The sequence below is a fragment of the Centropristis striata genome, chromosome 15 (assembly GCF_030273125.1).
Source record: "Centropristis striata isolate RG_2023a ecotype Rhode Island chromosome 15, C.striata_1.0, whole genome shotgun sequence".
In the NCBI taxonomy this organism is placed as follows: Eukaryota; Metazoa; Chordata; class Actinopteri; order Perciformes; family Serranidae; genus Centropristis; species Centropristis striata.
Window position 1 is genome coordinate 35402691 of NC_081531.1, and position 14972 is coordinate 35417662.

Sequence of the window (14972 nt, forward strand, 5' to 3'; positions counted from 1 at the left end):
TAAAAGTGTTATAAAATTTTATTGTTTATTTACTGTCTGTAATGTCCACCCTTCCCAAATGATCAGCGAAAACATTGATGATGAGCAGACAAACACGGGATAATCACCTGGTATCTTCTTAAAATATTCCTCATAAAGTAAATGCCAGAAATCTAAACAAGTCATTTAAACAGTAAGCAGGAAGTTCTTTCACTCTGAAACCAAGACAAAATGCATAAGTTTGCTGCAATCATGCATGTATGAACTGAAAATTTAATTCTACAGTCCAAAACCTTCCTCCTGCTTATTCATCATGAATATATGAAATTTGCGGATAAATACAGGGTAATAACTGCCACACTTTATACTTTTCAGAAAATGTATGAACTTCTTAAGTATACATATTAAACAATAGGGCTACATTAGATCTTCCTCATGGTTAAATATGTATATTTAAGAAATATTTACATTTTCCAGAACGACCATCTGTTAGAATCCAAATGTTGTTATTGACACACAATCAACAAGGCTCATTATCCACAAAAAACAACAGAAATAAAATGATACAGTAGCCCCTGGACAGAGACAGATGAGATGTAAAGAGGAGAAAAGACAAGATGTAGAAGGTGAATGGAGTAATATTCAGCTAGTGTTCTGGAGCCAGTCCACCACAGGCGCCTCTCACATCTGTTCTCGGAGTTTGGCGAGCCTTTGAGACAGTTCATCCTTTGGACGAGGGAGAGCAAAGACATTAAGGCGTTAAGTGAGGATGGTGAAGATGGCAGAAGAACCACCCTTATTTAGAGAATCCATTTCATTACAGTTTTTGCAAATACTGCATTCGTGAATATAATTTGAACTTTCCGACAGTCTTTTAAACCAGCTGTTCTCAAACTTGGGGTCGGGACCCCAGTTGGGGTCGCGAGATAATTTCTGGGGGTCGCCAGATTATTTTGGAAGTCAGCTCTGTCTCCACTGTGTTTAAAGTGTTCATGTGGTTTAGTCTTTTTGGTCATTTTGTGTCTTTTTTTTGTCATTTTGTGTCTTTTTTTTGTCATTTTGTGTCTTTTTTTTGTCATTTTGTGTCTTTTTTTTGTCATTTTGTGTCTTTTTTTTGGAATTTTGTTTCCTTTTTTTGGTTATTTTGTGTCTTTTTTGTCATTTTGTGTCTTTTTTGTCATTTTGTGTCTGTTTTGGTAATTTTGTGTCTTTTTTTGGTAATTTTGTGTCTTTTTTAAATAATTTTGTGATCAATTTGTGGCTTTTTTGTCTTTTTCGTAATTTTTTGGTCATTTTGTGTCTTTTTTGGTCATTTTGTGTCTTTTTTTGGTCATTTTGTTTCTTTTTTTGGTCATTTTGTGTCTTTTTTGGTCATTTGTGTCTTTTTTTGGTCATTTTGTGTCTTTTTTTGGTCATTTGTGTCTTTTTTTGTGTCTTTTTTTAAGTCATTTTGTGTCTTTTTGTGGTCATTTTGTTTCTTTTTTGGGTGATCTGAACTGTGCGTGTAAGATTGTGTTCAGTGAGCAGTGAGGTTGAGAACTACTGCTTCAAAGTTTTCCATTAGAAAGCGTTACTAAAACAAAGCTTAAAATTGTGATATTTCTGTCAAAATAACTTGGGGGCTTAACACAAAGTGTGTATGAATACCTGTTCTGCAGAGGCCACGCTGCTGCCCACTGATCCGGTCTGTCCCTGAGGAAGCTCCATGTTCAGGTCCAATCTAAACATGAAGAACACACCAACATTACACTCTTATTTTTAGATGAAAAACACAATCTTTGCTCAGATTATAGTGGATAAAACAGTCTGTTTATTCATATCTATCATTGTTGGGCTTTTTTAATAACAATGACTGTACTCTAAGAATGCGTTTCATAAATCTGTCTATGTGATTTAACATCAAGATCGTTGAGAGAAAGAATGAAAAGGTTACCCTGCTTCATCAGCCAGTTCATGCATCAATGAGTCCACTTGGTTCTGAAAACACACATTAGATTTATAGTGAATGTGCTTGTCTTGTAAACAACAACAAGAAAGAATATATTAGTGGAGCAGAGGAATGTACCTGAGGTGTTGTGAGTGTGGTTGTGCTGCTCATGGTGTCCTCCATGTGGGCTGTTTGAACATCCAGAGTTTCAAATTGGTGCTCAAATTTGTCCATGAGACCTGAAATCTGACAGAAGAAAAAAAAAAGGTTTTGTTTTATAATACAGAGAAATTGTTAGAAACTATTGATGATAAATATTGATAATTGATAATGACAATTACATTGGAAGGACAACATTATTTCATGTGTAAATTACACTCTTACCTTTTCCAGATTCATACTCTTCAGAGTGGAGTCCATGCCTTTCACCACTCCAGCCATGGATTTTGTGACCTGAGAAATAAAACACATCACTAAAATGACAACACACAGCTCAGATGGATTGATAACGCACCTCCAACAATTGGGGGTTGGCACAAAGTGATATTTGACCTAATACCAATGGAATATCTAACACACAGATTTAAATGTAAGATGGATGATTTTTTAAAGATCTGGGTCTTTAAATATTCTGGTAAACGACTCACAACTATTGTATTAAAAGGGATGATAGATGGCAATGAGGGAAACTGGCTAATTGATGTTTTTGGGTTATAAGGAAGGACATTCATTTACTTATTATTAATTTTAATTATCAAAAATAAATAGCTTTCTCTCAAAATGGAAATTGAGATTTTTGGAAAAATTGTTTTTTTAATTTTTTTATTTTTAACGACTCTTCACTTCTTTTTTTTCCAGATGTGTATTTGCTACATCACTGTCAATTGTAATGGGACAGAGCATTTTCATTGTAATGTCTGTATTACGTAATAAGTAATTGGATATTTGTTTTCTGTGGCCACAGTGTGTTGTTTGTTGTTTTTGTCTATGTTGGAAAATGCAATAAAAAATATTTCAAATAATTTTAATATTATTTAAATATTAATATTATATATTAATATATATATATTATATTATATTATAGTATATATATATATATATTAATATTATAAATTTAATATTTCAAAAAAAAAAAAAAAAAAAATGACAACACACAAACTTTCTAAAGTTTGAAAAGAAAATCTGCTGCCTGAAACGTGTTTTTTAAGGCCTAGAGCAGAATGTAGTGACCCAGTATTCAATGTACCTGGTTCATTGTAACTGCAGTTTGGACCCTCGCTGCCACTGCATCTACCCGAGCACTCATCCTCAGGAAGTTCACAGACTGGTTCTTCTGTCTGATGGCGTTCTCTGCGTGGATCCTCGCCACTTCCATATTCCCCTTCTGGATGGCCTAGAGATACAGACACAGAAATAAGGTGCTTCTGCAGCAAAAACCAACAAAAAGGGTTTTCATGCGGTGCTACATCGGTTCAACTTACTTTCTTAACTTTAGCCTTCTCGACTTTTTCCTCTTTGTCACATTTCTTGGAATTTCTTTGGAGTTCTTTGGCAGCGAACTTCAAATTGAAGAGCTGTTCTGTGATCACAGGTTAAGAAGAACAAAATCCAAACACAAGAGGCAACCTAAGATAAGTTTAACAATTCTATGTTTGAGGAAATATGGGATGTAGCGGTGCAATGATAAGTGAACTAATCAAATCTCTTGACAGAAAAATAATCACCAACTTTATAACTGATAAATTGTTATTTTTAATGCAAAAAGGGCAGAGTGCATTTAAAAAAAATTATATTAAACTGAATATCTTAGAACCACCCAATAAGACGTTCTGAAAGCATCTCCTTCAACTGTGAGAAGCTGGGATGGACATTTTTTAAACTATTTTCTTACATTTGAAGAACATACGCTTAATAGAGAAAATAGTCTATTATAAATAGTCTAAATAGCAGATAATAAAAACAATCATTAGTCGCACCTATTAGTGCAATGACTAGACATGCCTTTAAATAAGGCTGGGTGATCATTTATATATATCCACATACCAAAATACATAATTAAGTCATCTTACTGATAATAACAACCACATACTATGTCGAAGTTCTATCATTTGGATTTGCTAAATAAAGAAATCTTTGCTGACAATTCTATTTCATTAATCTACTTGTTATTTTTGACTAAATTCTATATCAATAAATCCAAATTTTAAACAAAATCAAAATTTGCCAAAATCTATTTGTGAGCATAATAACAAAAAAGCTGTTAAATGTATAACCTCCCATTCTTTCGTTCCACTGGCGTGCATGCAATTGTATACTTATTCTACACACACAGGGTGTGTAAAATACAAAAAAGTTTGGAAAATAATTTTTTCTTTCATCAATATATTTAAAACACATTTACCACACCTGTACACCTGATACATGCAAATACAAGTTATGTAACTGCCTACTTTTGAGCTTCCTATTCATCTGCTGGTGTTAATACCGTGTTAAATTAAAGATCACAACATTACCAAGTAAAACAGAAACTGGTACGGACCTATTTACTTTAGTATTTGGAATTTAAACTAACACACTGACTACATGGTTAAAGTGTAAATCACGAAATGTCTGTTGTTGGGAATATCCAGTTATTAGCAGTGGACCTCCAAGGGCCTTCAGTCCACTTCTGTCCCGATTTACGACGCCTAAAAACTACTGTGACATGTCCAGGTTATTCAACAACAACTCTTATGTCTGTGGTGAATATGTGACCTCCTTATAATCAGGTTCCAGGTGTCTGTAACACATAAATCTCACCAGTATCGTCGTGTTGTTGCGCTCGCTCTTTACACAACACCCTCCTTTCTCCTCGTTGTTTTTAAAAGGATACTCTCCATACCAGGCATGTCGGACGACTCTCGGCGAACCAAACTATTATAAAATCAAATCCTTGCGGGCAATCCGCGAAAAAAGTAGTTAAATAACGTGAAAACTGTTAGTTAAACTTCAGCCTTTTCAGGTTTCGGTCTTCGCCTTCTTCAGCACTTCCTGGTGTCTTACCAAAATATGGCCGACGTCACAGGGTCACGTGGTGGCGGTATTCCATCCTACGTCACAAGGCAGATACCCCCCTCCTCCCCCTCCTTTGCGAAATGTGAATGAAATTTATAAAAACAACTAACCGTTAACCGTTAAAAACGACATTTTTAGTATTTTAACTGTGTTTTTTTTTGGTTAATATTATTTGGCGGGTGAATGTGGTCGGTTAAAAGTGGATGTGGATGTTCTACCGGCGGGGTAGTAGGCGGTGAAAGCGGTTGATTGATGATTAGATTTACGGTGTGGATCACGGCGGGGAGAGAGGATGACTCACCCCCGTCTGGTGTGATGTTCACCCCGCAACAGCCAGGCGGTGCAGTGCGGTGGCACGCCGGTAGTTCAGACTGTGACACATCACTGTTAGCCCCGCAAATAAGTTTATCAAACTGCGGGGATGTTTTTTGGGTAGCCCCGAGGTACAACGGTTGTTTCAAACTTGAGTGGTTGTCACCTGGTGGTCGTCGTGATTTAAATGTCGTGACGCTGATCGCCATGGAAACAGAGCTGCACTGAGAGGAAACTGTCCGTTAACTTCAACCTTTCCCGCGGGGTCGGATAAACCTGTTGGATATCTCTTTTGCTTTTCTTCTGTTGCTACTCTGGCTCTACTTTCTATTTTAATTTGGCCACAAACCAGGTGAGTTAAAAATTAAAAAAAATAATAATAATGTGCGCCTTTTACATAAAACGCAGTTAACGTTGGTGTTGTTTTCCTCCTAATATTAGCCTGTTCATCTGCTTAGACCAGGCTGGCAACTAGTATAAATATAAATGCACCATCTTTTTTTTTTTTTTTTTAATAAGACAGATGCTTTGCTGCTTTAAACTTAGTGATTTAGTAAGTTGAAACAATAGCATCATTTTTGTAATTTAAACATTTTTAAAAAAAATGCCTGTGCAACATTTTCTGAGGAGTGTTTTAAAATGTCCTCCAATATGTAAGCCTGCAGATCACGACAATGTATAGGCTGAATAATATAGTCTTTAATATGCTATAATCCACTCACAAGGCTTTAAATATTTTATGAATTTCACAACCTTAAACGCCACCTTAAGTGGTGCATTTTGTGCTGTTTTTTTTTGCGCACAGGGAAATAATCCAGGAGTGCCAACGAGTGATGTTTCATTCAGGGGCTGTATGACTCATATAGTCTTATCTATAAAGAAGCCAAGTGGCAGAGGAGCAGTCCTGCTGCAGGAGCGAGCTGATGTAACCCCTGAGATTCACTAGAGGCTGCTGTGGGCCATGCTTCCCTCTCACACAACTTATACTGACTGCATTTACTGAACCTTCTGACCCACAAATACTGAAACACTACCACAGGCTGAGGATGATGCTGGCTGCACTCAACAGATGATCAATGCTGTTTACGGTCACATGACCAGGGCAGCAAAAGATCAATATATACCATGAAGATATTGTTTTTCTAGATAGATAGATAGATAGATAGATAGATATACTTTATTTATCCCAAGCTGGGAAATTACAGTGTAGCAGCAGCATTACACACAGAGACAATAACAACACAATTAAGTAAAAAGAACAACCTAGGCATACTTCAAGCAATAAAATATAAAAATACAATAAAAATACAATAAGATATAAAGTGTCTAAAGAAGGAGTATGTATTAAGGAGTAGAATAGAATTCCAGTGCAGAATAAATATGAATATACAGTATAAAAATGTTGGTGCTATGAAACAAATAAGGTGCAATGAACAGTGTGCATAAAAACACATAAAGTGCATAGACAGTATGTAATGAACCAGGTTATTATTATTAAATTATACTGACACAAGCATATTTTATATATATTTTTCTATATATTTACCTTATTGCATTTGACACATTATTTTTCTGATTAGGCAATGACGTTAAACTCACACTATTTAAGTATAATAGGGAGTAAATATAGCATATCGGTCTAATAGTATATCAGGAGTAAAATCGAGATAATCTAACACACTAATCTAAGTACAATAATAATAGTAATAATAATAAATATTTAGCTTATTACATTTGACACATTCTTTTTCTGATTAGGTAATTACATTAAACTCGCACTATTTAAGTATAATAGGGAGTACATATAGCATATCGGTCTAATAGTATATCAGGAGTAAAATCGAGATAATCTAACACACTAATCTAAGTACAATAATAATAATAATAATAATAATAAATATTTAGCTTATTACATTTGACACATTCTCTTTCTGATTAGGTAATGACATTAAACTCGCACTATTTAGTATAATAAATAAGTATAATAGGGAGTAAATATAGCATATCGGTCTAATAGTATATTGTTTATTGTTAAAAAGATCCCCATTAGCTGTCACCAAAAGTGGGAGGAGCTAGTCTTCCTGGGGTCCACAAGACAAAACAAAAATCACTTAAGAATTAAACATTGTAGACATTATTATATACGTCATCAGAAATCATTCCGAATAAGTTATTACATTCATATCTATTACATTAATTCTCACTTTCATACAGTAAATATGTTAATTCACTACTCACAAATTTAAATAGTGCATTCTCAAGTAATAATTAAAAGATACTTTACTATTCAGTTCACGTATATTCAGTGGGCAATTATTCCAATAACTGATAGCACGATAAATAACTGTTCTCTTTAAGACATTTGATTTTGGACATGGTAACATCATCTGACCACCATTAGCTGACCTTGTCTCATAGGAATGAACCTGATCACATCTGACAATTTGGTTATATAAGAAAACAGGTTGAAAAGAAAAAATGTAATTTAAAATAAAAAAATGTGTTGTATTGAACGCCAACCTGTACTCTACCATTAACCAGGAAAGTTGACGGTGCAGTCTAATAGTATATCAGGAGTAAAATCGAGATAATCTAACACACTAATCTAAGTACAATAATAATAATAATAATTATAATCTTTAAGCACCGTAGATGATATACTGAGTTTGTGCATCTTCACATTTTCCACCAAGAAAGAAAATTATACTGATTCACCAACTTTAAGTCAACATTAAATGTCATATACAAATGGATTGATTTTTCTTTAATTTGGAAAAAAAATAATTTGCTATGTTGTAGCAGCAGTTTTAGGATCCAGTGGCAAACAAATCTAATACACTTAAATTCATCACAGAAATATCTTGTGCGAAATGTCTAGGGTCCATTCCTCCTCATTAATATAAGGATTTTTTGTTTTTTAGAAATGTAGGAAAAATATGAAAGTAGAAAAAAGCACTTTATAACTAATTCAGTATATTTAATTGCATGCAATATAAGGACTGGTGAGAGTATTCACCTTTAAAAACACCCTGAGGATCCTTAACTGATCCCTTAACCCTGATGTTGTCATAAAGGTATATTAGTACCAAGGTCTTGTAAAGCCTTCTGGAAAAAGCCAAGGCCACAGTAGTGAGTGAGTCAGTGTACATTAATGATGACGTACCCTTTTCCTTCTACAAATACAATATTTCCACATTACAACAGAAGGACTAAACACATTGTTAATCACCAGCATGCTGTTTATTAGCAACATAATGCAGCCTAGTGTTCAATCACAATATTACATGCATTGTTTGCTCCTTTTTCTGCAGAGGAGAGGTTATACATACAGGTGTAACACAAACAGACAAGTCCAGCCTGTCTCTATAGATCTACCAACCAGATTGTCCTTGTAGCTGAATGACAGACAGGTGAGTCACCTGTAAGCAACAGGCTCGTGATCATGGAGGCGTTCCAGTGAAGTACAATCGCGTGAGAAACAGCTGATGACGTTCATAATAATACTGGAATGTATTTGATAAAAAAAAAAACCCTCTCAGTGCATTGGGTTGTTATTTTACAGCTCCATCAGTCACATCTTAGATTGGTTAAAGCAAATATCTGTTATCATATCAACCATGTGATGATCTGTTCCAAAGATGTAAATCTGAGAGCACATTTCATTTTAATTTCACAAATAAACCTGGTTCTTCAACATGGGAAAAGTGACATCACTAATAACTTATGTTCAATCGATCTCTAAGCCATCAAGTTAATTTTGCCATAAACAGTGTTACATAGCATATCAGAGAGGAATGAGGGTAGAAACATCTCTGACAAATGCCCCTTTTTACAGTTATTATATTTGTTTGAACACATTTGAATCCTTCAGGAGTGAAGAAAACAAAAGCACAAATGCCAGATCTGTAAAGGCCTAACCTTTCAACTTAACAAATGAGTGAAAAACATTCTGCAGGATCAGGTTGTTGACAAGGTGCTGGGATGATACACACAAACATGCTGAAGATGTTACTCAAAGAAAAAGTAGGATTTTAACCCTATAAAGCCAAGTGTATCATATTTGATACATAAGTTTTTGAGACCTCTACATCAAAAACCTGATGAATACATGAATTGATGATTAAAAAAACTGAGCAACAAATTTCACAAAAATACCAGATGTAACAAAAATGATTTGCTGGTTCCACTGGTGGATCTGTCATTGCTGCGTGAAACCTTCATATCAGCAGATGTATGATGTTGTTTTATATGGAAAAAAATATTTTGTATGTTTGAGGAAAATGTTAAAAGGAAAGTCAAAGTTTTATTTGGTTAAAAATATTAGGTTTTATATGATTATGTGAGTTCAAGAAAAGCAAATTGTGAGCAACAAATTGCACAAAAAGACCTGATGTATCAGATATGATCCAAATTAAATTCATATATGAAAATTGATATTGAATTTAAAAAAATGTTAGCCAGTTCAACAAACACTCCAGTTTTGAAAATGTAGAATTTTCTGGCAATTATTTCACGGTTCAGGCTTTATAGGGTTAAGATAAAACAATAATCTTTATTTCAATATGATCTGTATTTCACAGGTAAGGATGACGGAGCTGCAAACGGAAAAGAGGTTCCACAACTTGACCCTTGAGCAAATCCAAGCTCTGGACAAGATCTTGACCGAGGTCATCCCCATTCACGGACGAGGAAATTTTCCCACACTGCAGGTGAGAGCCAAAGACATAATTCGAGTGGTGAAGGATCGGCTGGTTGAGAGAGACATCCAGGTGAAAGATATACGACTTAACGGCGCCACTGCCAGCCACGTCCTGGTGAGGGACAACTGTCTGGGCTACAGGGACTTAGACATCATTTTTGGAGTGGAGCTTCCCAGGCAAGAGGACCTCCAGGTGATAAAGGAGGTGGTGCTGGGCAGCTTACGAGACCTCCTCCCTTGTGGAGTCAACAGACGGAAGATCACCTGCTTGACGATGAAGGAGGCGTATGTGCAAAAGATGGTGAAAGTTTTCAATGAGCATGACAGATGGAGCCTTATCTCGCTCTCTAACAACAGAGCTAAAACTGTGGGGCTCAGGTTTGTCAGCTCCCTTCGAAGACAGTTTGAGTTCAGCGTGGACTCCTTCCAGATAATATTAGACCGTATGCTGGAGTCTTACTGGGAGACTGAGAGGAAACAAGGAGGAAAGTTGTCATTGAATGCTGGGAATTTGTCAAAAAGAGACAATGTGCACGACAATAAAGAGCAAGAGAAATCAAGCATTCCTCAGGATGTTGAAGCAGTTGAGAAAAAGGAAAAAGAAAGCCCAAGCGAGGATGAAGCCGTTTCTGTACTTGAGAAAGAACTTCCACATGCAAAGATTGAGCATGTGGATGAAAAGCACGACGCACAGGAGGTGTTGGAGCCCCGAAGCATTAACCCACAGCGAGGAGGAGAGGAAGGAGGTGGCATAGAGGACGTTCATTCAGAGGAGGACATCGTGTTTGAGATATGTGAGGAGAATGGAGAGGGGAAAAGACAGTTTCACAGTGATTATCCTTTAGTTTCATCCCCTAAAACTTTATTAACAGATGTCAGGGATCCGCTTATGACACATGCATGTTTAACACCCCAAAGTAATGAAGAACTGTGTGCACCACAGGCTGCCCAAACATCAGAAAAGTCAGCTCCACAGGAAAAAGTCCATTCTGCAGAAATTCCCCAATTCAAAGTTGAATCTGTAATCTGCAGGACTGAAAGTCCCTCAGGCCTCCAAGATTCACATCTGGAATTTTCTTTTCCTCCTCCAGCTAAGAAAACGTGCAGCACATCACAGGACATTGTACCAGACTATTGCCCTTCGCCAAAACTACAAAGGAAAATGTCAAGGAAGCTAATCAGTAAACCTGAAAAATGGTCTTTACTTAATGATTTGTCAGATCTTACAACACAGCTGTTTCCTCCCATAGAAATACCCAAACCACTGCAGCCAAAGCCTCCTCTACCAGACAGCACGCATGGCTCAAATGTTCCAGCATCAAATCCAGAGACCTTAGATGTCCTCACAGCTCCCACATGCAGTCCAGTCAGTCCTCTGGAGGACGGGACCGGCTCCAATGAAACTGTGGAACTAACCGTTAAGCCAAAACACTCCAAGAAGCCTCCTGATTCAGAGACTCAGTGCGACCCCCGTGCAGCGAATGTCCCGCCACAGAATAATGAGAGACCAGCCGAGCGGGCAGACGTTGTGATGAACAGGTGTGGAGTGAGCTCGTGGGCCGGGGCAGAAGGAGAGCTCACCATCACTGTGGAGGCAGAGTGCATGTATGGAGACTTTGAACAGGCCATGGAGCACCTCCGCCACCGCCTCATCGCAACCCACAACCCTGAGGAGATCCGAGGAGGGGGACTCCTCAAATACAGCGACCTGCTGGTGAGGAACTTCAGACCTGCCAGCGAGACAGAGATCAAGTCTCTGGAGCGGTACATGTGTTCCCGCTTCTTCATCGACTTCCCTGATGTGAGCGAGCAGCAGCGTAAGATCGAGGCCTACCTGCAGTGCCATTTCATCGGCAACGAGGAGACGAGCAAGTACGACTACCTGATGACGCTGCGGCGCGTGATAGACGAGAGCACGGTGTGTCTGATGGGACACGAGAGGAGACAGACGCTCAATATGATCACCGTCCTGGCGCTCAGGGTGCTGGGCGAGCAGAACGCCATCCCCAACACGGCCAACGTCACCTGCTTCTACCAGCCGGCTCCTTACATGGCGGAGCCCATCTACAGCAGTTACTTCATCACCCAGGCCCAGCCCCCCCTGGTCTACCACCCCTACCCGCTACATGTCCACATGCAGACTGGCCTGGTGTAGCTCCATGACACGCCGACAGGGAGGCGTGTGGCTGTTCAGCATGGTGCTCTGCTAGCAGAGGCGCTAATGGAAGTTTTAACAACAACATACAGGCGCGGTGTTGTTTGATGCTTTGAAACCCCTCCTGCTTATGACATGAATGATCAGGAAAGGTCAGAACTGAAAAGGGGTCTGGAGGCGAAGCATGTGACCCTTTCAATATGAACTCTTTTGAAAGGGAAAGAAACAGAGAGCTGCTAGAGAGGCCTTCACTGAAGTGGAGGGATTTGTTTCAGATCAGCGTTGGCCGGGCTCTGGACTGGTCACCATGCTTTGTTGAGGAGAATGCTGTCATGTGACAATTCTCGGTGGCTTGAAGAAATATTCTATCTATGAAAACACATGCTCAAATATTGTTTCGGTTAAAGTTTGAATAATGATAAATCCTTAATGTTTCAGAAGGGTTAAAGATCCCGTATAGCTGTTTTGTGTCTGTAGAGTAAATTTCAGCATGTGACTATACCTGTGTATTCACTGTATAGAAATAGGACACCTTTAAAGGAACACTCCACCGTTTTTTCATATTAAAACATGTTATTCGGGTAAGTAAGACGAGTTGATACAGACCTCTTGCGTCTCAATGCGTGCACTCAATCGCCCTGGCGCGCGGCGCCACTTGGCTAGCACTTAGCTTAGCCCAGTTCATTCATTAGGATCCAAACAGATGGACAGTTAGAAGCGACCAAACTCCTCCACGTTTTCCCTATTTAAATACAGCTACACGAGTAGTTAAACGACCAAGTATGGCGACACAAAATAAAACGTGGCGCTTTTCGAAGCGGATAAAAAGGAGAACTATAATGTATGGCGGAATAGCACTTGGGAGCACTTCGACTCGGCGCAGTAATATCATCACTCCTGACGGAAGTGAGAGGGAGCGGAAGTGATGATATTACTGCGTTTAACTACTCGTGTAGCTGTATTTAAATAGGGAAAACGTGGAGGAGTTTGGTCGCTTCTAACTGTCCATCTGTTTGGATCCTAATGAATGAACTGGGCTAAGCTAAGTGCTAGCCAAGTGGCGCCGCGCGCCAGGGAGATTGAGTGCACGCATTGAGACGCAAGAGGTCTGTATCAACTAGTCTTACTTACCCGAATAACATGTTTTAATATGAAAAAACGGTGGAGTGTTCCTTTAAGGGCATACATTAGACAGAGTTTGCTGTGGTATTTCCATGATATTGTAAGTTCTATATTTGTGAATGTAAACACTTTTTAAAGATAGAAACAAAAGATCTTAGGTTTCTTCCATTAGGAACTGAATGAGAATGATCAGGATGGTGAGGAGGGGCTGAAGCTCATGTTTCCCTCCTCAAGGTTATTAAAGCGCCAGAAATGTATTTTATTCCTTTATTATAAGAGTTTAAAGTAATACTTCCATTGTGAGCTTGAACTCATAAAGAAAACATGGATTTTACTGAAAATGCACGTGTTCTGGACGAACTGAGCATACGACTGGATGAATGGGACTTTATCATTCTGCATGAGTTATGTGAGTTTGTAAACTGATATTTTGATGTAGTTTTGCTGTTGTTAAACACAACCCACATTTATTTAAATTCATAATAAACTTCCCTTAATTTAAGGCAACATGGGGTGAGAAGAAAGCTAAAAAATATATATATTTGGGACAAGGAAAAAAAGAACTTAAGTCAAAATAAAAAAGTAATCTGACCCCATATAATTTTCTTCCAGCCCCTTATTAAACCAAACCCCTAATCAGTGAGCGGTAACATAATGGTGTATTGATACTTCAATGTTTTTTTGATAGCACCTGTTTAAAACAATACAATCCCCATTATGTGATAGTATTGAAAGTAATGACACGATTAAAAACACATCTACAATTGAATTTTAATAGATGGAACAACAAAAGAAAATGAACAGTGTTCACCAGACTGTGTGCTGGTGGTGAATTTAAAAAAGGAAAAAAATGATCTATTTTATGAGCAGAGGACCTTTTTCTTTTTGCTGCTGCATCAAAAGAGGTGTGAAATATTGTTTTTATAATAATATTAAAGTATCAAAGTTTGAAATTCTGATGACCCTATTTATTTTTGCATTGTAACATTTCACCATAGTGCTAGAAACTAGGAGTTGTGGCCATATCTCCTTAAATTAAGCCTGCATTTTATTCAAATCTATTGGGATTAAGCTCCTGATGGTGTTATGTCTTGTTCTTAAAACCCAGAGAGCATGTTGACCTCTGTTTTCCCTCTCCGACGGGCTGAATAGACTTCCTGTGTGTGTTACATGGTGATAGTTTGTTGTAGTGAAGGTGCTGAGTGTTCTGACTGCCATTGTGAGCAAAAATGTTACTGCACATTTTAATTATTCAAGCAGTCTGATGCAGTTATTGCACTCTGTCCCTGTGTGTTTGTTCATTGTGTATGCATAGCTACTGTACATGTACTCAGTATTTAAAAAAAAAAAAAGAAGGCAACTGAAGCACAGGTTAGATTATGTGGGCTGAGACTGAAGCACAATGTAAATGCACATCGCTGTTGTTGAGTAATGAAAGTGTTTCTGACATGTTCGTGAATCTCCAACTAAATATTGAAAAATACTTTATGTAGCGTTAAAGTGATGTATCTATCTCGAGACTTTGGGTATGTTGTGTATGGTTACAGAACTGTTTCACCGTTAGAGAAATTGAAATATTCCTGTTATGAAATCTAGTTGCTCAGATTGTTGTGTTATTGTGGTAATAAATATAACGCAACAGCTTTTTGTCTGGAGTTTTATTTTTATTAAGCTGCAGTTGGAACCTTCGATCATGCAGGTTACCACATTATTGGCATGCTGAG

General features: G+C 37.7%; 2 protein-coding genes across 2 annotated transcripts; one reads left to right on the forward strand and one right to left on the reverse strand.

Annotated features, from left to right (window-relative positions):
* Positions 1-5032, reverse strand: chmp1b (charged multivesicular body protein 1B). The gene is made up of 8 exons (XM_059351685.1): positions 4779-5032; positions 3388-3485; positions 3153-3299; positions 2291-2359; positions 2045-2152; positions 1913-1956; positions 1627-1699; positions 1-705 (listed from the first exon to the last, which is right to left on the reverse strand). Exons 1-8 carry the CDS (start codon positions 4792-4794, stop codon positions 661-663), a joined length of 600 nt encoding a protein of 199 aa, XP_059207668.1. The 5' UTR covers positions 4795-5032; the 3' UTR covers positions 1-660.
* Positions 5030-13049, forward strand: LOC131986630 (uncharacterized). Its single transcript, XM_059351683.1, has 2 exons — positions 5030-5624; positions 9853-13049. Exon 2 carries the CDS (start codon positions 9859-9861, stop codon positions 12124-12126), a length of 2268 nt encoding a protein of 755 aa, XP_059207666.1. The 5' UTR covers positions 5030-5624; positions 9853-9858; the 3' UTR covers positions 12127-13049.
* Positions 13050-14972: the final 1923 nt, after the last annotated feature.

What these genes read in the sequence shown, in the direction of transcription:
- chmp1b (XM_059351685.1), bottom strand. An exon ending in CCACACTCACAACACCTCAG is followed by an intron (nt 1,957 to 2,044) that starts GTACATTCCTCT and finishes GTGTGTTTTCAG; the next exon opens with AACCAAGTGGACTCATTGAT. An exon ending in GCGTGGCCTCTGCAGAACAG is followed by an intron (nt 706 to 1,626) that starts GTATTCATACAC and finishes CCTCGTCCAAAG; the next exon opens with GATGAACTGTCTCAAAGGCT.
- LOC131986630 (XM_059351683.1), top strand. Translation starts at nt 9,859, where the DNA reads ATGACGGAGCTGCAAACGGAAAAGAGGTTCCACAACTTGACCCTTGAG.